The sequence below is a fragment of the Artibeus jamaicensis genome, unplaced genomic scaffold, assembly GCF_021234435.1.
Source record: "Artibeus jamaicensis isolate MK-2021 breed Jamaican fruit bat unplaced genomic scaffold, CSHL_Jam_final contig_867, whole genome shotgun sequence".
NCBI classification, from domain to species: Eukaryota; Metazoa; Chordata; class Mammalia; order Chiroptera; family Phyllostomidae; genus Artibeus; species Artibeus jamaicensis.
Genome location: NW_026521995.1, coordinates 4,639,231 through 4,664,904, shown reverse-complemented (window position 1 = coordinate 4,664,904; position 25,674 = coordinate 4,639,231). Strand labels below are relative to the sequence as shown.

General features: G+C 38.6%; 1 protein-coding gene across 1 annotated transcript in view; it reads left to right on the top strand.

The window, feature by feature from the left end:
- Positions 1 to 25,674, top strand: part of CUNH10orf67 (chromosome unknown C10orf67 homolog) — a 92,954-nt gene that overhangs the window by 7,189 nt on the left and 60,091 nt on the right. Inside the window, exons 2-5 of the mRNA XM_053654763.1 lie at positions 2,544 to 2,664; positions 6,194 to 6,337; positions 7,991 to 8,065; positions 24,110 to 24,265. Coding sequence (XP_053510738.1) covers positions 2,544 to 2,664; positions 6,194 to 6,337; positions 7,991 to 8,065; positions 24,110 to 24,265 — 496 coding nt within the window. The remainder of the gene's footprint in view (positions 1 to 2,543; positions 2,665 to 6,193; positions 6,338 to 7,990; positions 8,066 to 24,109; positions 24,266 to 25,674) is intronic.

The window sequence follows — 25,674 nt, the reverse complement described above, 5'->3', positions numbered from 1 at the left end:
CTTCCCACCCAGATCATACTGTTGACAAGGTGTACTTGCTGTATACCTTGTATACATCATCAGTATAGCATAAGTATACTTGATATGTGTGGAAGATTAGTTGAAAATTTAGTGAGATTAATAGCAAATCATTATTCTGAATATTAAAACATTTTAAAAATTTAAGTAATCTTTGTTAGATGAATATTGCTATGCCTTAAGAGTATTCTCCAAACATGATGAAAAAATTATGATATTTTACAGCATAGTAGTAACAGACATACTCACCACCACCACAGAGTCAATAACAGGTAACATTGCTGAACTGCTTACTATGTGACATGCACCATTCACAGTACTTCTAAGTGTTAACACACTAATCCTGACAATGACTGTATGTAATGGGCACTATTATTTTGCATAAGAGGAAACTAAGGCACAGAAAGTTTAAGTAATTATGTTATGTCACATAGCTAGAATATCGGTGGACAGAAACTCTCACCAGGTACATTATTATATGATGTTATGGGAAGACCAGAGGTATGACAGGTTACAGAATTAGCTGAGTCAATGTTTATACAGTCATCAGTCAAAATGATTTCCGTCTTTTGAAAAGCTCATTATCTATGTCCTGGCTTTGCCCCTCTGGCAGGACCTTCTGGTGGTCACCAGATAACTTGACCACCAGAAGGTCCAATTCTTGGCACCATTTCTACATGTGACAATGTTCACAGTCCCAGAGAAAACCTCTCCCCTCAGACCCCTGTGCAGACAGAAGTGCAGACTCATTGTCTTTAGAGATGGCAGTGAAAAGTCTGGTAATTCTGTTACCACTGGTATTTAACTAGATATTGATAAAGGAAAGAGAGCAAAGGGAACTAGATATTCAACTTAATAAAATGGGAAGCATAAACCCACTTGCTAGCCAGGAAACTATAGCTTCACACCCCGGGGGATTACAGCATTTCTGTTCCAAGGGGATTAACACTCCTCCGTTTCCCCCTCCAATAACAGATTGTTGGGAGGTGCAGGGGGAGGCTCAGGATCATACAGGCCTAACTAGAAGGTATAAACCCATGCAAAGCCCCTGGAAATTTGAGAGGTTGACTGGTGTTTTTGAGAAAGCGCCTGGTCAGTCCCAAACCTAAGCTCCTGGTTGTAACCCCAGGAGAACAAAGAAGCTCTCTCTCTCTCTTGCTCATGACCTGCACTTGGTTGGTACACACACCTGTTCTCTGCATGGCGTGTGGCCCACGGATATGCAGCTCCACACGCCGCCTCCGGGAGGGAGCCTGAAGCAGATTGCAGCTGGAAACACATGCTAAGCTAGCCAAATGTTGGAGTAGACTTCAATACGGAGCATAACCTCTGGCCAGTGGCCTTCATCCTGGCCATACTGAAGACAAAAATGGACTTTCTCCGTGGCAAAATGGACAGAGATGGGACACTGGGAAGTCAGGAGGACAACCCCCTTAAATGAACATCATCAATAAACCACACCACTGAGCCTGATTTCTACCAACAACAATTCCACTGGAGCTTTTATAGCTTTCTTTTTTTTAGCTGACATTTTATGAACCAATAGGCCTGGTAAGTTTCATCAACCTCAAAAAGAAAGATTGCATCCAGAATATTGCCTTCTTGTTATTGTTTGAAATGCTTGTGATTAAAGGTCAGTAGGAGGAGTTTACAGATACTTGCTCTTGGCCTGCTCAGATTTTTCAAGAACTGACTTTGAAAGTCAAATACAATACAGTTACGTGATCATCACAAAGAAGCAGTTCTAAAAACTTTTGGTTTCAGGACCTCATTACAGTCTTAATAATTGGGGATGTCAAAGAACTTTAATTTATGTTTTCTCTATTCCTAGTGATCATTTAAAATTATGATATATCAATTCTGGGTTAATATAAGTAATATTTCATGGAAAAATGAACTGTAGTCTCAAACCAAAAACTTTAATAAAACTAGTGCCACTTTTTAGGTTTTTGCAACTCTTTTCAATGCCCGGCTTAATGAAAAATACCAGAATTCTTATTCAATCTGCCATGCAGTCATGTACCCTGCTGCTCCTGGAAAACTCCACTGACCACCTGTAAAAAATTATAGTGCAAAGGCAAACAAAATCTTAATATGATTATGAAAATGATTTTGATCTTGCGGGCTCCCTGAGAGTCTTGGAGTCCCTGGGGTCCTCAGACCACACTTTGAGAACCATCATCTTAAACTAGTTTTTCCTGTTATGCCTGTGCATAATATAATATAATGGTTTCAAGTGGTAGCACACATAAAACAGTAGATAAGATACTGAGAGGGGGCTTATAAATTGATCAGATCTCAGAGAATGGAAATGAGTATCAGTGGAGCAAAATGCCACAGTCCAGGGAATAGGATAACCCGTCAGAGTCCTGGTGAAAACCCCGAATTATCAGCAAGTGATTCAGAGGTTTCTTCACTTTACTAATTCCTCTTTAAAATATAATATGACTTATACAAAAATATACTAACTAACATATATTTTAAGGAAATATCTGCTACATAAAGTGCATTTAATCTTTTTTTAGACTTAACATATCAGATGATTTGAAAGTTGGCTTTTTCAGCACAGACCATGCTACTCAAACGGATTCCAGTGAAATTTTGCCATTAAAAGATTTAAGCTCATCTACACTAAAGCTAATGCAGGTAAATCTGGATTAATTTGAAACTTCTGAGATAATTTTTAAGTATTAATTGCCTTTATGTCTCTTTTCTTGACAGAACTGATATGATTAAAAAATTAAAAATATTAACATCTTTTACAAACTAAATTGGAAGACATTTGTGCTTTTAAAAATTTTCAATAAGACCCTGGCTGGGTGGTTCAGTTGGTTGGAGTGTTGTCCTATACACCAAAAAAGTTATGGGTTCGATCCCCTGTCAGGGCACTTATGTGAGGCAACCACTTGATGTTTCTCTCTCTCTTTGTCTCTCTCCCTTCCTCACTCTCTAAAATCAGTGCGTATACTCAGGTGAGGATTTAAAAAATTATCAATATGAACCATTACTTATAATTATGGCATATTTATGTTGTGCTTATGTATGGTTTTTTAGAGAGATGTTTTGCTACTCTCTTTGTAATTCGACATCTGTGAATATTTTCTATGTATGATACTTTTTAAAAATTGTAGAAAGAAGAGAATAATATAACAAACAACTATGTTACCTAACATGTAACTTGGTCAGATAGTTCCTTTGGAACTTCTTTGACTGTAAAGAAATAGAACATTTCATGTATGTCAGATATCAAGGGTTGTTATTAAATTTCCTAATACATGAAACTGTCACACGAGGTGGCATCCCACTACTGTCAATACTTTTGTGTACTTTGTTTCTGTTTCTTCACCTAACAGTAGAACTTGAAAATCATTCCTTAATAAGATCTCCTCATTTATTTCACAAGTGCATCATGTCACAGAAACGTGCATATGTATTTAGCTGTCCTCCTATTGATGGACATTTTGGTCATTTCAAATCCTTCACTGTGATAATTCTGTACGTACTCATATGCCAGCAAATCTGTGGTGGGAACTCTTAAAAGGGGGATTTTTGAGTCAGAGGATGTAAGCATTAGTCATTTTGAAGGATATTGCCAAATTGCCCTGCATAGAGTCTTAACCAATTTACACTCCCACTGGTTAACATCTGAGGCTGTCTCTTTTCCTACATACTGGACAATTTGTTGTCTTTTTAAATGCCTTTGGGAAAGTTTTATAACTGCATTCCCTTGCAGCTAAGGATGTCTAGATGACTAAGTTCTGGTCAGTAGAATTTAGATGGAAATGTCATCTGGCTGCTTTTGGGAACCTTCTTAAAGACACAGTTTACATGCACTTTCTATGTATTAACTTCTCCCTCCCACTCCCCCTTCCCTTCCTTCCTTCTTTCCTCTTTATTCTCTAGCATCTTTTGAGTTGTTGGTTGTGTTTTGGTTATATATCTAGAGTTTATAGTATCAATGGGAGTCTGTGGTCCAACAGGAGTTTATTTGACTACACCAGGATCCCTGGGCCTCCCTTCTTCTGAACGAGCAAGCAGCCTGGTTCTCGTCGGCAAAGCCATAGGGCTGGTTCTTCTAAAGGCAAAGTCATCTCTACTTGTTCCTGCAATTAAAGGAGTTTCTTAAGACTTCACTTGCTCTAAGATATATTTTTAATGATTTCTTAACATAGTACCGTTATATAAGGAGAAAGGAATATAAGTCAGTGTCTGTTCAAATCTGGGCTTTTCTCTTATCAGCCACATAGTATTAGACTAGTTAGTTACTTAACTTCCCAAAGTCTTGATATCCTTACCTGCAAAATAAAACCGTGCACAGAGCATGAAGATACTAAAATGTGATTCTTTCCAGGATGCTTTCTAAGCATCAAATTCTAAAGTCGGTGTGAATTAGATCCCATTTGCAGAATTTGGAAAGGGAACGTTGCACATCAGACCAGTGACTCTCAGCTCTTAAATCAGATCAAGTGCAATAAAAAAAGGGGATCAAGAGGTGAAGAGAAAAAAAAACCACTGGAGCAGTTTCTTTGGAAAGCACTTGTGACATGCTCTTTGTGGGGGTTAGGGCAGCAGAAGTGGTCTTCCTCAGCGGACAGCTAGTAAGGCAGGCTTTTGTGGAACTTGAAATGTTTTCTGTTATTGGAAGACATAGAGGACTAGTGCTCGATTGCTTGATCTGTGTGTAAAAAAGCTAAAGTGGGTTGGGACAAGAAGACAGAATGGCTAAGTTGGGATCAGTTTACACTTCACAGTGATTGTTTTCTGTGGACCAGATGTGGTCTATGAGAGAGAGAAGAAGAAGGAAGAGGAGGATGAGGAGGAGGAGAAAGAGGGGGAGGAAAGGGGAAAGGGAGAGTAGGGGGAGGAAGGGGAAAAGGGGGAGGAGAAGAAGAAAGAGCAAGAGTGCTAGCCAATGTGGGATATTCTGGGTCCTATTCAATAGAGTGGTCTAGGAAGACAGAGGACCACCAATAGCAGGGAAAGGAAAAAGGAGAACGCCAGATTCACAGGGACTGAAGAAGGGGCAGCCATGATCACCACAGTAGAGAAGCATCTGCTTGGGTCACTAAGCATCCACAGGAGAAAGGGTCCTGGCAGGAAAGAGGGTACCGGCAATGGGAATCTCTGGAGAAGCGATGTCAGTGGCCAAGGGAAGAAAAGTTAGTTCTCTTGGTCTGCCAGTCTTGGGGGGATGAAGCCACCCCACCACGTAGGAACAGCCATGCTCCTTTATCTTCTTGACCTTGTCCGTGTCGGAGACCCAACAACTGGAGTGTGAAAGGAGAGGTGAGACAGGAAAGAGTTCAAGAATGAATCACACTCTTTTTCTTAAAGACAGGCAGCTACTGCCCGTATCTCTTGGTGTACAGGGAGAAGTCTCACCTATGAATGAAGTTGGAAGTGGTCATATTAACTCATAGTGGTCATATTCCAAATGATATTTTTGAGGTTGTGATTTGAGTCATAGTAGGACTTCTGTTCTCAAGAATGAACAAAAAGTCATGGGATTGGCTAAAGTTTTCATTCAGGACAGGGGCAGATTAACTAGGAATACATTTTAAATGGACAGCATTTTAATGATCATGAATAATAATGATCAACACCCTGGTTATACAGTTAAGTGGTTGGATAGTAGATTTGTAACAAATAGTGACTTAGCCCATCTCTTCTGATCCAAATTTCACATCTTTAAAACTATGCATTTTGAGGTATGACAAAAGATCATTGTTAGCACAATTGTTTTATTTTCTATGAGAGGAAATTACTAGGAACCTCCTCTCCCTTATTCCATTAGCTTATAATCCTTTAGCAGCATTCTCAATACTGTATACAGAGTATTTGACAGGTAATCTTATAAGGCAGTCCAAGCCCTGACCAGGTAGCTCAGTTGATTAGAGATTTGTCCCAATACTCCAAGGTTGTGAGTTTGATCCCCGATCAGGGCACATGAACGAATCCACCAATGAATGCATAAATAAGCTGAACAACAAATTGATATTTATCTCCTTTCCTCTCTCTTTCTAAAATATCAGTAAAAATGTTTAAAAATTAGAAAGACAGGACAATCCCCTGACCAGGTACCCAGGTTACATGCCAAAAACTAGGCATGGTGTTACAGTCTCAACACAGAGGACCCTTACTCTGCATAATAATGTACGTTTTTCTTTCTTTTTAGATTATTAAATCCTTTCAGGTAGATTTTGGGTTCCTGAAACAATTGCTTCAATTGAAGTTTGAGGACCGTCTTAAAGAGGAGTCTTTCAATCTCTTTACTGCTCTACATGACAGGATCGTAATGATTGAAAAACATTATCAACAGGTAGAAGTACTGTCATGTGTGTGTGTGTGTGTGTGTGTTGATCTTGTGCCTAGATATGTAGATACTACAGTCTTGAACTTAGCAACTTTTGAGGGCAATTTAATTTGCATGTTTGTGCTCCATATAATAGCAACATAGAGCTACATAGACCTATATAATACATACAGCTTTGCTGTGTGTCAGGAACTTTTCTAAATACCCTGTATATGAATTTATTGAATTCTTACACTAACCTTATTAAGTAGCGCTATTATCCCGCTCTTATAGATGAGGAGACTGAGGCACAGAAAGGTTAATTAACTTGCTCAGAATCACCAGTTTAAAACTGCTGAGTTTAGGCTCCAGGCCAGTTTGATGACCTGGCTCTCAGCCACAATTTTATGTGCTCTTGTGCTTTAATGGCTTTTTGGGAGACAAAGACATGAGAACTCTGCTGCTTTGAGGAATTTCTTAAAATCTTTGGCCAAATTAGCATATTTATCTGTCATTATGAATAGGCATCACTCTTACTTCTCTGTTATAAAACAAAAAATCCAACTCCATCTATTGTTGACCACAGTAACTTAAGTATCATAAGCCGTCTAAATCAGTTTTCTCAAGTCCCTTAATAATCCTGAAATGGAAATGCTATTATCCCTGATCTGTAGGAACTGAGCTGCCAGCCCTGGCTGGTGTAGCTCAGTGGATTGATAGTAGGCCTGCAAACCAGTCACCAGTTCAATTCCCAGTCAAGGCACGTGCCTGGGTTGCAGACCAGGTCACCAGTAAGGGGGCATGCAAGAGGCAACCACACATTGATATTTCTCTCCCTCTCTTTCTCCCTTCCTTCCTGTCTACAAAAATAAATAAAATCTTTATCAAAAAAAAAGAAGTGAGCTGCCAAAATTAAGTACTATTTTGCTGTGTATAATACACACCCACATTTTTGTGTGCATTATACATGGGGTTATTATACTCTTGACATGTAATCTTTAGACCCATGCATAATGGGTATTCTTATTTTTCCCTCAGTAATTTGGGCATAAAAGTGTGCATTATACATGGCAAAATATGGTAATTTGCTTGAGGGAAGACAGATAGTAAGTAAATGGCACAATGATACTGAAACCTGATTCTTTCTGACTCTAGACCTACTGCTGTTTACACTCCATGCTGGAATCAGCGTTGGTATCAGAATCAAGGGTATTTTTCTAAATGTACCATTGTTCATTGTAACTCTAAATAACGATGGTCAAATGATTTGATTAATAAGACAATACACAGTTTATGGATTCGTGGCTCTAGATTTCTTTTCTTTAGCTCTCCCATTCAAGAAGCAGAAGTACCAGAAGAGGTTATGAATGCAAATAGATTTTACTACTTTTAATAGCAGTTCTAGAAATACACTAAAAAGACTTTGATATGTAAAATGAAATAAAATCTTCAAATTATCTGTATTTATTTTATCCATGTAGACTATATTGCTTTGGTTAAATATAAGTAAAAATGGAATGTATTATAATAGCTGTAGCATAGGAGAAATGATTATAATATAAAGTTTTTAAGGAGTTGTAATGATTTGAATGGTTTTATACTGAGTTCCTCCCTGATAGGTATGAGAGGTGTTTTCAGAAATACATTGTGGTGCTCACTGTACTTATTTTTGGATTGCAGAATGAGGATAACATAAGAAAATGCTACAATCAGCAGTTGGCGGATGCCATAGCTATTATCAGAGGAATGTACAGGGTGAGTTTTTAATGCTGTCTGGGGCAAGGCCAGCTTTATATCTTGGGAGTGAACAGAGTGTAGCTCATTATGGCTTCCCAATCTGTGTTACATTGATGTAAAAAAATTCAAACCTGTAGATAATTCTTATAAGAGTTTATTTGAGAAAAACTGATGACATATGCCAGCAAGCAAGATCTCAAATGCTCTTCGTAATGATAGTTTTGTAGTTACTTTTATGCATTTAAAATCAAAGGGGGAATGTAAGGAATATTATATGGAGGTGGTAGAAAGCAAGGTGGAGATTGGATTACAGGTTAACAAGATTATGTGCTCTCTTGAGGATGATTACAGTTTGTTTCAAAGGTATGTTAACCTAGATGCACAGAAACAATGGCTGTGGCTTGCTTGAGGTAAAGATAAACCTTTTATTAAAATGTTGTATGACTGGGGTGTGACTACCCACCATGACCTGCCCAGTCATGAATTTATGATCAGATCACCCTATGAGGTTTCTTTCCATAGATCCTCTTCTGTCATCTCGTGCTTACCTTTGAAGATCTGTTTTCTCAATAATCAGGTTCCTGAAAAGGGATTAGGCCTAAGATTGTTCATGCTCACATTAAATTGAACAAAATAACATACTATTGTGGTGGATATAACTTTCCAGATACTGGAAGATCCCAATCGGGCATCCACAGTGCTGGGCACATGATGAAATAATCCAGCCTGGTGAAAATGTACTTGAATAGAAGAAGGTCAGATAGTCTTAGGAGAGAGTTCATTGGGTCCATGTTAAATCCCAGTAAGTCATCTCTGGCTCTTGATGGAGTAACTTTTCTAATGATGAGGACACTTCTACCTGCCAGACTGGTGCTTCACTCCCCTATGTAATGGAAAATTCATAGTCTTCAATGATTACTTTTTAGGCTTCATAAAGACCTTGTCCTTCTTCTAGTAGTTGTTAATCTCTTCTTTCATTTCTGTATGTGCCCATAAAGAAATATTTTTTTATTCCAGCAAATTGTGCATTGATTGCATACTTATTTTCATAGCACTTAACACATTTGTGTTTAATTATGTGGTTCCTCGTTACATATCTCTGTTCTATGCCAGACTGTAAGCCTTATTGGGGATGTTGTCTGTGTTATTCACTGCAGTGTCCTGCCTCTCTTAGCACTATGCCTGGTACGTAATTAGCAATCAACTAAGAACTGCAAAATGAGTGGACGATGGTAGATATACTTGTGGCAGATATTGGTCACTCAACAGTCATTCTCTCTCCTCCTTCTTTTTATTAGCAGTTGAGCACAATATTGTAGTTGAGAGTTAGCATAGTGTGTGTTTTTTAAAAAAAGACTCTGGAGTTAGACTATTTGGGTTCAAATCCTGACTCTGCCACTTAATTGCTCTGTGACCTCAGGCAAAGTATTGAATCTCTCTGTCTCAGTTTTCATACCTGTCAAATGAGGATCACAGAAGTACCTGCCTCATAGGCCTGCTCTGAGGATGAAATGAACTGATCTTTGCCTGGCACATGATATGTACGATATTATCTCGTGTTAAATAAACAAACACTTTCACATATTCATGGAACTCCTTGGTATTTTTTTCTGTCCATTAATTATCCTATTTAGTATTTAGGAGGGTAGTGCCTTATCTATTAGACTACTGGGGCTTCTAATGCTCCAATCTTAGTATTTAGGTGCATAGCTTTCTGTCTCCTGACTGCAGAATTCAGATATGATCAAGTGCTTTAAAGATATCTGTAATCATTATCAATTTTTATTATGTTGAACCATATGAAATTGACATTCTTGGAGTCAAAAAAGTCAAATATCAACAATTTTATAAAGTGATGACAGCAAGTATACTTATTTTATATCTAATCTTACAGGGAATGAATATAATGTTTGAATATTATCCATAATACTTGCTGTAGATACTCTCAGGCTATTTCTTCTGCTAAGAGACTTTTTAAAACAAATCATGAAAGCATTTCAATTTTATAAAATGAGAATCTTATGCATCTACTGAGAGGCCATTTGATTTTTTCCTTAACCTATTTATAATTAATAATGTGGTAAAATTAATTGAGTTTTTAATGTTAAATCAAGCTTTTTTTTGTATAAGCCCAACTTGATCATGATATGTATTTTTTGAAAAGTTTTCTTTGGCTGGTGTGGCTCAGTGGATTGAATGCTGCCCTGTGAACCAAAGGGTCGCCCGTTGAATTTCCATTTAGGGCACATGCCCGGGTGGCAGGCCAGGTCCCCAGTAGGGGGTGCACAAGAGGCAACCATACATTGATGTTTCTTTTCCTCTTTCTCTCTTCTTTACCCTCTCTCTAAGAATAAATAAATAAAATCTTTAAAAAATTGTTGTTGAATTTAATGTGTTAATATTTTGCTTAGGATATTTTAAATCTACATGCATCAGTGAGGTAACCTTTTTAAATTTGTTTCTTTGTTTGTTTGTTTTTGGGGTTTTTTTTGCTGTCCTTGCTGGGTTTGGTATCATGGCAGCTTCACAAAATGAGTTGGACTGTCATGACTAGTTTGTTCCCTAGGATCATTGGCATAAAATTGGAAAATTTTCTTCCTTGAATATTTAGGATTTGCAAAAGGATCCAACTGGGCCTGGAGAGATTGATTGATTGACATATTTTTGACTCATTCAGTTTCCTTAACAATTATAAGACTATTTGGGTTTTCTATTTCTTTTGAGTTAGATATAGTGAGATATTTGTCCAGGACCTTGTCTATTTCATTTAAACTCAAAAGTCTGGTGAAATAAAGGCTTAATAATGTATGCATTATTGCTGTTCTATATCTTAATTCTATATTTTAAACCCCCCTACATATTTTTATTACTATTTTATCCATTTCCATTGAGTTTTTAAGTATCACATGCCTTTTATAACTAGGAATTCTATTTGATGCTCTATGCTTGATTATTTAATTTTTGTTTTTACAACTCTTGCTCTTTGTTCATAATTTCAGTATGGTTATTCTTATGTGTTAAATAACATATTTAAATATTATTAATTTATATTCTATATTTCACAATTTCCATATCTTCCATCTTTGAGTGTCTAATAAGTACTGGCTGTCACTTATGATGTGTCTTTTACTTTTGGGTTTCATGATTTTTGTGAATTCTTACTTTTGTGGGAATTCTGTGAAGTCTGAAATTCAAATGGGTTATAGTAAAGAATATTTATATTTTTCCTCTGTGAGACTCCTGGATTTGTGACCACTTTAATCTAATTCTCAACTAGATGTATGACTTTGAGTCATAAAACTATGTGGGCCATCTTATGCTTCTAAGAAATTTTTTCCCTCCCTATACTTGGAACCGAGTTTCCAGACACAGGGCATTTCACTTTCTATGGGGTGGGAAGGGGTATAGCGTTCCAGGAGGTTACTTCTAGTTTGTTCTTGCCCTGAAGTGGTAGCCCTCACGTATCTCAACCTTACTTAGAATTGCCATGCTGAGGAAGACCTAGGCAGTGTCTCTTCTCGGTGCCCTGTAAAGAGGTGTAAACCAAGGTTCCAACTCACCTGGTTCACCAATGTGCTGGAGTGAAGGCTGGCTTCAGTATGCACACTTCAGTGTTGTTTTGGTTTCAATATCCCCTACCACGTGTTTATAGGTGTATTTTACCCATGTTATCTAGAATATTTGTTGTTTACATTGAGAGGATAATTCAGAATTCCATGAATTTTTTAAAACATGTTTTCATAGTACGTTCTGTCTTCAATGATTTCTGGAACACTGATATACTTCTAATGCATATCAGATGTTCTAAAAATGTGGCTAAATAACTATGGTTCTTCATATATACTTTTTATACTTCTAAGAGTAGAAAGTCCTAAAATAGTTAAGTGCTTTATATTCATCAGGTTTTTGTAAATATGTACTGGTTAAATATGCTTAGCCAACAGTATATTAGTTGTGGTTAGCGGGTTTATCTAGTTTAAGAATTGTTTTAATGATACAAAAGTGATCATTTAAATCTTTGCTTTGGCTTTTTGGTATGACCTCAGAGTGCCTTCCTAATTCTGGCCACCCAGTTTGTAAAACAGGGCTTAGTCATAGAAGGAACAGAACAGTATTGAAAAAACAACCGAAGTGTACACTTTCGGTTAAAATGTAATATTTGATTGTGTGAATAACTCTCTGCTGCCACCTGGAGTCCAGTTAAGGATACAGGTGTGAGTACTTTCTCAATTATGGGGCAAATTTCTAAATTCATTTAACTTTAAAAACAATTTTTTGTGTATTATTATTGTATTGTGTACATTTCAAGGTAAAAGAAAATATTTTCTAAAAATGTATTAGCTCAGATTCAGGTAAAAAAATAGAAAATATGCTAGGTATTTCAAACACAAGGAGTTAATAAAGGGGTTGGAGAGCTTGTAAAAATATCTTGGAAAGACTGGAGGAGCAAAAGTCAGAGAGACTGTCACTAACTTTCAAATTAATAAATGATTTTCCAATGTCGTTCGTTGAATATCTTTTTTTTCTATTGATTTACGATGTTTTACTTATGTTTAAAGATAAATTGAGTTGGGCATATTAAAATTTTTAAGAGTCTATTGAGCACAGATCTATTCGGATTGGGCAGTGCCCAGCCAGAAGTGGTTAGGACTGCTCCACCAATAGCAACAGCACACCAATGGGGCATTCCACTGATAGGAGCGTTCCACCAACAGGACTTACATAGAGAAAAGGTGGGAGCAAAGCAAGGACAATTTGGTTATAGCTTAAGCATTTGCCTTATTTGGAAAAAGCCTCCTTGGCTGTTTGTGATTGGTTGTCCTTCGGTTTTTACTTCTTAACCTTGAGGCCTTTACTGGCTTTGGTTTTGTTAGGCTGCTAAGTAAGGTATTAGAACCACCTCAGTCTAATAGCCTCCTTGTTTAACATTCATCATATATCAACAATAAGGTTTATGTCAAAGTTACTTAGGCTGTTTGTTGCTCTGTGTTAACATTATCTATGCAGCATTGTGGCCTTCTATTGCTTTTCTGTAGTAAATATTTTTAGAATTGCAATATGTTTTAATATATGGTAAGTCTAGGTCTTTTTTTTCAGAGTCTCTCAAAAATGTCTTAGCTTTTATATTCTTCCAGATAAACTGTATTTGTTTTTCTTCCATTCCAAAAAAACTTCCTTTAGTGCTTTTATTGAAATTGAATTTGTTGAAAATTTATTCAGTCCCTGGTCAGGTAGCTCAGTTGGTTAAAGTGTCATTCTGAGAGGCCACAGTTGCAGGTTTGATCCCTGGTCGAGGCACATACAAGAGTCAACCAATGAATGCATAAATAAGCGGAACAACAAAGTGATGTTTCCCTGTCTCTTTCTTTCTCTCCCCTTCCTCTTCTTGTTCTAAAATCAATAATTAGAAAAAATTTACTCATAAACTTTGAAAAAAATTGTATTACTTATTCAATCTATCAAGATTATTTCTTGATTCACATACGTGAATTTTATTTTATGTATCTCACTAAAGTTTTATGATCTTATTTATGGAGGTTGTATATATTTTTCATAAAATTAAGTTTTTCCTAAACATTGCATTTTGGCATTTAGAGGGGATTAAATTTTCTGGATTCTGACTCGTGAAACCAAGATGGGTTTGTAGCTCACCCAAGGGCCATTTCCTTGGATTGTGAGGAATTTCTTTCCCTGGAACCTTATAAATAACATTATGTTGAAGAGAAGGTGAGAAAAAAAAAAAAACCTGGATAGATGGAATGGCAAAAAACTAAAGTCTATACAAGAAAAGAATTATAAGTCACCCCAAACTCACCATGACCCAGTTGTGCACAGCGTCTTCCCCCTTAACTCTGTGCTTTTTCCTGAGTCTTCTGGCCTTAGCTGGTGGCACAATGATTCAGCCAGTCTCGCAGGCTGGGAAGCTAGGGGTCACTCCCTATACTTGGTACCACAATACAGCATTCAGGTGGTCACACACTTGTGTGATCACTTTTTTTATCTCCTAGAGTGTGAGTGGGACATGGGACTTGCTCCTAATCAATAAAATACAGCAAAGGTGCACAATGATTATATGAGAGAAGAGTGTAGTTCCAATCTTGCAGCGTTTCTCCTTTGTTGGCTTGGAGGAAGCAAGAGGCCATGTCTGAGAGCCCCAACATTTCGAAGGACAAAGAACTGTGGACACTTCTGGAGCTGAGGGCACTCTTCAGCTGACAGCGAGAAACTGACATCCTTATTGTTACAGCCAGAAGGATGAGAATTCTTCCAACAACCTGGGCGAATGCAGAAGCAGGTCCTTTCCCAGTTGAACCTCCATTGAGCCCATCACACTGAACGTGTTGATTGGCAGGCTAGTAGCCCTGAAGCAGAGGACTCACCTAAGCCATGCCTGAATTCCTGACCCTCAGAAAGTGAAATAATACATGAATGTTTTAAACCACTAAGTCTGTGGTAAAATGGTGACCATAGATAATGGCATAGGTAACAAGTGAACCCTTATATTTTTTGATGAGCTATCATTTCCTGCCAGTTTGTACCTCTGAAATCCATCTCTTTCTCTCACCAATGAATAGCTCAGGCTGTCAACACTGCTTGTCTGGCCAGCAGTTATCTTCTAGTCTCCTAAAGTCCATTGTCTGCCCAGTCAAGTGACTGGTTTTTCGAAACACATATCCCATCACGTCATCACCTTGTTTAAAACCCTTCAGTATCTCCTCCATACCTGTAGGATGACATCTAGACCCTTAGCATGGTCCAGAGGCCTTTACATGTCTCATCTCTTATTTTTTCCACTTCTTGGCAAAACTTCACCCTCCAGCAGATGAGCTACGTGCACTCATCTGTGTCCTTCTGCACACCTCAGGTTATTAGTAACCTCCCTGGAATTTTCACATAGTGTCTCTTCTTGCTGGAATGCTTTCTTTCCTGGATCACCAACACACTGAACTGTGTCACAATTATATACTTAGGGATTGGTGTGTACACTAAACTTTTTGTTCTTGGGACCATGGATTAAGTTTTAATCATCTTGGCACTCTGCTTCTTGAGAACCTGATACACAGAGGTATTCAGGAAATATTTGTTGAACAAAGGTCTGAACACCAAGAAAGGTGCCAGGAGAACTTGACCTATGCTATCTATGGTCCTGAAAATATCAGTTTCTAGTAAAATCTTCCTAGAACAAAGGCAATGCCTAAAGCTGAGGTCTTTAACTACTCTTTCCCTCAATCATTGGTTCATCCAGTCATTGCCGATTTTGTAATAGAGACAAAAGTAGTCCTTATGCTCAAGTTATTCACAATCTAGTCATTATGAGCGATAAGAATCTCGGCAACTGCCCTGATTGGTGTGGCTCAGTTTGTTGGACAGCATCCCACAAAGGGAAAGGTCACTGATTCAATTCCAGGTCAAGGCACATGCCTGGACTGCAAGTTCAGTCCCTGGATGGGGCACATGTGAGAAAATACCCATTGATGTTTCTCTCTCACACCAATATTTCTTTCCCTCTCTTCCTCTCTCTCTAAAGAGAGAAGAAAAGAATTGCCTCTTGGCAATTGCAGGAAGACTTTTGAGAGGAAGTGATTCTTGAGTTAAGCCTTGAAGGATGAGAGATGATGAATTTTTGGTGAGCTGAGGGAAGAATAGGACGAAGACAAGGAAGTGGCCTATTTGACAGCCACTGGCATTAGGTGCATTGGTAGAGGTGTTAAGGTGCAAGGCCCAGTCAGGGAGCTGCAAATGGCTGGTTGTGTCTGGAAAATGGGAGAGCTAGGGAAGGTGGTGAGGAGTGACACAGGACAGTGAAGCTACAGAATTAATATTTTATCTTGGAGGCATCAGTGAATTCTAAGCAGTTTTCAGGACATGCTCAGATTTTCAACTTTGAAAGATAAATATTTTTGGTGTGTTGAGGAGACTTGACAAATAATACCCCAGTTATTTACCCAGGTTCTGGACCATTCAAAAATAAAGTCAGGGAGCCAGCAGACAGTTTTACTAATGAAACAGACTACCTAGTGCCAAACCCCAGAATCAGGCAGACCTGACTGCCATTAGAGGAGCAGTGGCTAGGCAGGTCTTTTCCTGCCAGGGCTCAGCATGTGCTTCTGCAGTGTGTATCCCAGAGGGCAAGAGAAAAGGAAGGGGATGGCCAAGGTTGACCAACTCTTCCCTTCCAAGATCATAATCATATCACTGAGTGAAGGATGTCACCCATGTGGAAGGAAACAATATTCCTAGATTTTTTTTTCTTTTTCTCTTAACTCATTGAATTTAACCATTTAGTCTATTATCAACTAAGTATGTGTGTGAGCCCTGGGGGAGAGGAAATCCCTGCCTGTACGTACCTTCAGGATGCAGCCCCCAGTACTACCCACTGTTCCTCTGGGGATCCTGAGACCACCAGCACTCCAAAAGACTCAAGATAGGGTTAAAATAGTACAGTATTTACATTTAACTCCAAGGTCATTTTGTAGCCTATACCGAGAATTTACTTCCTAGTCTATCTCTTTCCCCAGATTATGTTCCATATGTGGCCTGATAGTCTATCAAGAGGTTTTGCCCATGATCAAATAACATCACAAAATTATTCTAGTAATAAAAAGCTAAGTTATTCCTGAGATGGTAATATTAACCCCTTCTACTTTTCAAGTGCAAAAAGAAAAATTAACATGCAAATATTAATTCTTCTTGTAAGACCAAAGGAATTAAAATCCAAAACAAATATTTTTGCCATTGTGAATTCAAAGATCAAAGACATGCATGCCTCTATAACACTGGGGAATTGTAACCTGCCCCACCATTGTTTCAACGTTGTTTCTGTAAGTGCTGACTCTGACTGATATATAGCTTATAGACAAACCACATGTTTGTGTAAGAATCTTAGGAACTAACTTCAAAAGGTACAGACTGTGACCTTCAAGCATTCCTGCTCCTGAGCAGGAATGTAAACCTCTGAACGTAAAACCAAGATGATGTAAGACCAGGATGATACACACCAGACTGTTTCTTGATCATTTGCAAGGCCCTTATCAGAATAGACTGTGCTGGTCTGCACATGGAGAACTTTCTTCTGCTTTCCTTCTCCTTCCTTATGAAAACATCTGCCTGCAAGGAGATGTTAAGATGGGTTTTGAGACAAGAGTCTGCCATTTTCTCAGACTGCAGGCATCTGAATAAGCCATTTTTCTTTTCCACCAGCAACTGTCTGATGAATTTGGCTTTCTTTGCAGCAGGCAGCTAGACTTGCGTTGGGTCACACCTCCCCTCTCTTCTGTTACATTTGAGCCAAGCTCTCAGTAGCACAGTTGGTCAAGAGATCTGCTACATGAAGGGAGGCTCCAACATATAAATACATCAGTGCATTGGGCATTGACAGCAGCCAGTTTTCTTGATTCCAGAGAGGGGGTTTACTATGGAAAGGAGACAGGCCATAATAAACACTGTGGTGTTGGCTTGGAACTAAAAGTGTAGATGTGAATTTAGGGTCTTGAGATATAGAATTTGTATTAGGGTTCTCCAGAGAAACAAACTCAGTAGGACATTTGGAGAGAGAGAGAGAGAGAAAAAAAAGAGATTTTAAGAAATTGGTTCATGTGATTGTAGGGGCTGAAAATCTGTAAGGTAGGCCAGCTGGCTGAAGACCAAGGGAAGAGTTGAGGCTACACTTCAAGTCTGCTGACAGCATTGCCTCTTGCCCTGGGGACCTTAGTTTTTCTCTCAAGGCCTTAAACTGATTGGATGAGGCCTGCCCACAGTATGGAAGTTAATATTTTTACTCTGTCTATTAATTTAAATGTTTATCTAACATTAAAAAATACCTTCACAGCCACATCTAGACTGGTATTAGACCAACTCTCTGGGTACTAGAAAAGGAAGCCAGGCCTAGCCCATTCACTGCCCTGCAGGCTGCCAAGTGTGAGGGAGGCCAGAGCTGGGGAAGACAGCGCTTTGATGGGTATGAACAGACTGGATTGGGATTGGGGTTTTTTTTGTTTTAACTTTTGCTTTCCTCCTATTTTTTCTTTATACAGTTTTGTTATTATCTAAGAGTTACAAAGAATAGTTGGTTATAGTCTCAGCACTTTCCTGAGAGTTCTTTTAGAAGGTGAGAAACAGGTGACCAGAGACCTGATTTGAAGGAGTGTGGAAGGAAAATGAAACTGCATTTCACTCATCTTGCCTTGACTCCAGCTGGTTCTATAAACAACAGTACATCAGAAACATTCCAGGAGAGGAAGAGAAGTCAAGTCAAGGTGTTTGGGTCTAACAGTTACTTTATGAAATATCAGAAGTGAATCTTTTTATTCTTCCAAAAAACTGTGACCCTCTGCATACCCCCAAGTCCAGAGAGATGGGGCCCATCCTAAAGAGAGGCTGGCTGAGTTGTATATTAGCTCCTACTAGGATTTTAAATGAGCCCCCAGGAGTGGTTTGTGCCATGTTTTGTGGGTGGTTTGTATTTTAAAGGTATCATCCTGATTGGTCATCCTGTCAGAAACATCCTTGTTTGGCTGTATTTCAAGGGTTATAGAAATTCATCACACTCAGAACATAAAAAATTAGTGAAAAAATAATAAAGTAACCCTAGAAGCCTGGTCTCAAGATATAGAAAGAACTCAGTGGGGGAAGGCAGGTGGGCAGGAGAGGGGTGCTAAGGTTTTCCAGAGCAGGTGGCATATTACAACTCACCTGGGTTGAAATGACAAACAGTAACAATGGTATATGCTAAGATATCATACTTACTGGGAACTGAGTGTCTTGTTCAAAATTGTTTACATGTATTATCTTTTGAAATTCTCAGTGATTTGGGTGCTGTTATTCTTTGTCCCATCTTACAGATGATAAAACTGAGATATAGGGTCGTGGCTGGTGTAGCTCAGTGGACTGAGCATGGGCCTGTGAAGCAAAAGGCTACCAGTTCTATTCCTAGTCAGGCACGTGGGTTGCAGGCCAGGTCTCCATTAGACCTGAGAGGCAACCACACATTGATGTTTCTCTCCCTCTCTTTCTCCCTCACTTCCCTTCTCTCTAAAAATAAATAAATAAAATCTTTTAAAAAACCAAACTGAGATATAGGGGGTCTGAGAAACTGTTCAAGGTCACAGAACTACTAAGAGACTGCAAAGCTGGCCTACAGACCTAATGCTAGTCTCTAATGCCATTCTGCCTGACTGACAAGTAGAAGCTTGTTAGCTGGGGTCGGGCCTCCAAGAGCAAAGACATAGAGACCTGTGGCAACATGGCATTTCGGAGAAGTTGCATGCTGACTATCAGTACTGATAAAATGCCCTGTTTGGGTGGGAGGAAGGGGAGAGAAGGCTAACACAAGTTAGTGGCCAAGTAAGCTGGCAGCAGATTGTAAAGGGTGCTATTTTGTGCACTGTGCTAAAAGAGTTGGATTTTAGCTTGTGAGAGATGCACTTTAGAAAGATCATTTTGACCACAATGTGGAGATTGGTTGGAGAGCACAAAAGAGGAGGCAGGGAGGCAAGGTAACAGGCTATTTCAATAGCCCTGGCAAACAAGGCAAGGACTGCAAAGGCAGTGGGACAGAGGTGAGGTTGGGTTCAGGAGAGGTTTTGGAGCGGACCGAACAGATTTGGTGATTTGGTGAGGGAGTAGAGGGACTTACAATGACGGAAAATGGGTTTGGAGTGTGTGCTGTGGTTAATGGGGGAAAACAGAAAGGATGACAGTGAAGCTGGTGAACTCTTTTGGGACCTGCTGAGTTTGACATGGCTGGCAATACCAGGGTGCTAGGGGGGTGATGTGTCCTGGCCTCTAAAGAGCACTTGATTCGTAGGCACAGCTACAAGTAAGTGGGAAAGGTAGAGCTACATAATCAATACTGTTCTTTGAAAATCACCCAACTTAAGAAGTGATGTTATCAGATAGATTATTCTAGATTCACTCAAGTCTGCACATTCATATACTGATTTTTTACATTAGCGCTGTGTAGAGTATGTCCACGTTGCCTTCCTGTTGAGACTATTAATTCCACCACAATATATTATTTTTCTCAGCCTACTGGTGTTCATTATAATGTAGAGAAATTTTAGTTTGTAGATCTCTTTTTGAAATATGATATTAAGTATATTAGCAGTATGATTGGGTTTTACTCTGTTTCTTGTCTGTGCATGTGCCCAAGTGTATTAGTAATGAATCTATGATAAAAATAAAATAGTTCTTCTGTGATTCCCTCAAGAGTACACAATAGATATTATGGTTTTGATGTCAGTGTTGAAAATGAAATTTTTATGTGCTGGAAGTCAGTAATGACATTTAGTTTGTAAGCATTTCTTACCTGTTTTGGTTTTGTGATACAATTCTTCAGAGTAATGATTATGAACAGGGAAGTACTTAAATGCTAAAAAAGCCTGTCAAGAAATGGTACTTATACTCTAACCAATGAAAATAGCAGAATTAGACTACTTCCACCAAGATGAAGGCATAGGTGGAGATGCCGTGCTTCCTCACACAACCAAGTTTAGAGACAACTAAATAATAGCAACAGAAAACAGAGCCAGAACACAGAAAATTGAACTTTTCTTAAGTCTGATAACAACAAATTCTTCAGCCTGACCTGTAAGAGGGGTGAAACCAGCAGCTGGCAGAGTGGGGTAGCACAGGAAAACTCGGTCAGACGGACTCAGGCTCGCAGAATCCAGGTGCAGGGTTGGACCTGGTGGGCAACTCAGCAAGCAACTTCCGGGAAACAGCGAGGAAGCAGGACTGCGGGTTGACTGTGGTCGCGCATTCGTGCATTCACTTGTGGATAGACAAGCGAGGGAGTGGGCGATTGGACAAGTGCCAGCAGCCCCAGCGGCAAGCTGTGGTGGAGGGCGCCGCCATTTCCCAGCTCTAACCCCGCCTCCACAAATAGCGTCATAACCCAGCGACCTAAGTGGCCCTGCCCAGTGAACAACCTAAGGCTCTGCTTTTTACCCAGCTGCAAGAAACAGCAGAGGGGGGCGCCATTTCCCCACTCTGACCCCGCCTCCACATATAGCTCACAACCTAGCGACCTGGGAATCCAAGGCTCCTCTCCTCATACTTAACGGGCGCAAACAGACCAAAAATGGCTCAAGAAGATCTCAAAGCCCCAGAGCCTATAAATCTAAGCGATAAAGAAATAGCAAAACTCTCAGACGCACAGTTTAAAACACTGGTAATCAGGATCCTCACAGAACTGGTTGATTATAGCCACAAATTAGACAAATATATGAAGGTGAAACTAATTGAAATGAATGGAATTGCACAGGAAACCAATAGCGATGAAAAGGAAACTGGGACTCAAATCAATGGAGTGGACCAGAAGAAAGCAAATAATGGCCAAACAGAAAAGAGTGAAGAAGCAAGAATTCAAAAAAATGAGGAGAGTCTTAGGAACCTCCAGGACATCTTTAAACACTCCAACATCCGAATTATAGGGGTACCAGAAGGGGGAAAGGAACAGCCACAAGTGGAAAACTTATTTGAACAAATAATAAAGGAGAATTTCCTCAATCTGGCAAAGGAAATAGACTTCCAGGAAATCCAGGAAGCTCAGAGAGTCCCAAAGAAGTTGGACCCAAGAAGAAACACAGCAAGGTACATCATCATTATATTAGCCAAGATTCAAATGAAGGAGAGAATCCTAGAAGCAGCAAGAGCTAAGGGGACAGTCACCTACAAAGGAGTCCCCATCAGACTGTCAGTTGATTTCTCAAAAGAGACCTTACAGGCAAGAAGGGGCTGGAAAGAAGTATTCCAAGTCATGAAATCCAAAGACCTACAACCAAGATTGCTCTATCCAGCAAAACTTTCATTGAGAATGGAAGGACGGATAAAGTGATTCTAAGATAAGATCAAATTCAAGGAGTTCATTATCATCAAGCCCTTATTATATGAAATGTTAAAGGAACTTACCTAAGAAAAAGAAGTTAAAAAAAAACATGAACAGTGAAAGGACAACAAACTCACAGTTATTAACAACCACACCTAAAACAAAAGCAGACTAAAAGGACAGCTAGATCAGGAGTGGAAACATAGAAATGAAGATCTCAAGGAGGGTTAGCAACAGAGGAGTGGGAGGAGGAGAAGGGGGGAGAAGGTATAGAAAATAAGTAGTATAGACAGTAGATAGAAAATAGAAGGGGGGCAAGAATAGCATGGGAAATATAGAATCTAAAGGACTTGAGACACATGGTCATAAACTAAAGGGGGGTTAATGGTGGGGACGGGGGGGGGTAGGGTGGAGGGGAATGAAGGGGGGGAATAGAACAACTGTAACAGCATAATCAATAAAAAAAATTAAAAAAGAAAATAGCAGAATTAATTAATAAAATTGGTTAATATAGAGAGCAAGGGGAGTTCTAAAAATATTTTGAGTTCTCAACAAAATGGTACATAATTAAAACTGAGTATTTTCAGAATGTAAAACATGTAAATAGTGAGTAGCATATAAAAAATTCACCTTGAATGGTGATCAAAACATGCTGATTAAAACAAAAATAAAACAGTATATTTACATATTGTCACATTCTAAGTGACAATATAGGATAGTTCAGGAAGTGTCATAAGATAAATATCCTTATACTCAAGGTAAAATATAAATTAAACAATCTTTTTAAAAAAGAACTTTTAAAAATGAATCAAGGCCACTAGAACATTCATATGCATTGGCTGGAAATTCTACTTCTAGGAATCCGTATACCAAAAGAAAATCAGATTTGTGGACAGAGACTTATGTATAAAGATTAAGTACAAGGGAAAACTTTAAAAAACAATTATTATATAAATTGTGGCATTTATATAAAGCAGAATGTTATATGATCAGCAATAAGTTTGTGTAAAATGTTAATGATATGGGAAATGCTCAAGGTATAACCTAAATGAACTAAAATAGGGGCAATCCTATATATGACAGATGAAATCAACTAATATTATAATAATTTACTTCACGTGACCTTCATTTCTATGTGGAGGGGAATGAAAGGGGGAATAGAACAACTGTAACAGCATAATCAATAAAAATATTAAAAATAAAAAAAACAAAATGTTACTAGCAGCTAAAAAAATAATTTACTTCAAACTAATTTGTAACTGGGTTTTTAAAAAATTAACCTCTATTTGGTTAGGGTCATCAAAAAACAGTTTATTAGGTTTTTAAGAGAAGCACAATGTAACTATCTTTTCTTCATGCAAAGAGAAGGGGAATGAAATCTTAGAATTAGGTAATTTTAGAATGTTTATGCACCTAGACCCTGAAGATTACTGTTTTTATGCCTGATGGTTCTCAGCCACAACTTTGCATTAAACACATCCTCTATTTTGCCCTGGCCAAGCAGCTCAGTTGGTTGGAGCCTCACCCTGCCCCTGCACCACCACCAGGCTGCAGGCACTATGGGAGGCATCCACTGGGTCTTTCTCTCTCACCTTGATGTACTGATGTTTCCCCCCCCGCCCCGTCCCCCTTCCTCTCTCTCTAAAGTCAGTAAAAACATATCCTCGGGTGGGGATTAAAAAAAAACTTTTAAAAGCCCCTCTACTTTAACGCATATTCCTGGTCTCAGTTTCTTAAGTTTCCAAATGAAGCATACTTTGTCTAGATTAAAGGTCAACACACCATTTCTTTGGGAAAAAAAGAAAAAAAACAGTATTTATTTTTTTCCACATCTCCATTCAAATTATTGAGGAAATTAGTTTACATCCTTTTTTACATTTTCAAATAGTTGCTGTCTCTTTTTAGAGGAAGACTGAAGTAGGACATTCACAGTCATTGTGTGACTTTATTAAACTTTACTACTATTACTTGCAGGACTGATGCAGTTGAGTAAGACTACATACCTTGTTTTGTATTTTATAGGATAATACTGTACTATGGGCTGTGATACTTAAGCATATTGTTCAATATATTGATAAGTACATTTACTAAAAATTGTGTGCAAGTTACAAAAATGAAATAACTTACAATACAGTAGCTTAAATAAAACATGAAATGGTTTCTGTGGTGCTAGCCATGGTTTCTGATTTTTAATGCTGCTCCCTCTGCTCATCTCCCCCCCTCACCCCCACCAGGAATTCTTTGAGGTGGAAGAAGAGTTGGCTTCTATGCATGACTCAGCTGCTGCCAAAATAGCTATTTTGTTTAAAAAACTAAAGGAAAAGAAAGAATTGATTAAGGAATTAAAAGAAGAATTAGAAAAATATGAAGAGTTTCGATTTCAAAAATCTGTAAGTTTTAAAGCAAGATCACTTAGTTTTAATATATGTAAATTAAATTATAACTATCTAAAACCTTGGATTAAGAATAAAGGAAATACAAGTAATGTATCTTGGGGCATCCTTCCATAACATAGGCCAGTCCAATCCTTTTCTGCCTAATGGCACATTCTAGAAAACCCATAATAATTATAAATAGGAGCAATATAATTATTCTCCTTGTTTTAATAATGGCAATAAAATAACCTATCTCCCACTGCAACAATGTTCCCATTCTAGAATAGCATGTGAATAGACTTATGTTTTAATTTTGAGGATTGTCACTCTGTTTTGCAGTCAAGATAGTTTGAAAGACACCAAACTATCTCTCCATGGAAGTCAGAGGCTTTCATGAAGCCAGCTTGGAGTAGGGTGGCCTTCGGGAGAATTGTCAAGAAGGAAATTCTCAGAGGGTTTTCCCCTGGTTCTCTATTGAAATGGGAGCCAGAAGTTGCTTCACTGCTCAAAAAACTGATAGGAACAAAAATGGAAAGAGAAAGAGATCAGAAAGGACAGCCTACACTCCTGTCAAAGAGAATAATTGTAAGGGCTGTTGAAAGTGTGGACCCTGAGGGTGAATTCATTTTCATCTCAAGTCAGCTCTGAGCCACTAGGCTATCCTGGCCCAACACAGTCCACAGCCATGGAGGGGCTTTATTCTTAAGTTCTGAGAGCGAGAAGCTGATCAGGTGAGTAGGAGAGGCTCCCAGAGAGAATGGCGGAATAAGTCTATTGAATATCAACTAGCAGGTGCCAAGTGCCTCCAGAGTAGTACCTCTTCTCATCTGGCAGCTTAGTGAGAAGCAGAGACAGGGCGGCTAAATAACCTCCCCCTAGGCAGACAGCTACTAAATGGTAAAGATGGTGGGTAAACCTGAAGTCCAGCTGAATCCACATCCCACTGAAGGAAGTGGAGCTCTGTGTTCCACAATGAGAATTAAAGGTTGTTTTATATACAGATATATATATGATTATATTATTATAATGTCTATTTATACTATAATGCCTTTTATTACAATTAATATATTTTACATATGTATGTGAGGTCTGTCCAGAAAGTGTTCTGCCATATACTATGACAAATAGAGACATTTCTTGAAGAAGATATAAGAAACATTGTACATAGGACAATGATGCCTCAGTCCCCTTTAAAGTAGGCACCTTGGGACCTCATACAGTTCTCCCAGATTCTCTTCCACTGTTCAAAATACTGTACGAAATCCTTTGTTGAAATTGCCATCATGTGCAGCATCTTATTTTCCTGAATCTCATCTGCGGTTTGAAATCACTTTCCTTTTAAGGTGATTTTAGTTTTGGGAAAAGCCAGAAGTTGCAGGGCACCAAATTTGGGCTGCAGTGGAGCTGAGTCACCTGGGTGATTT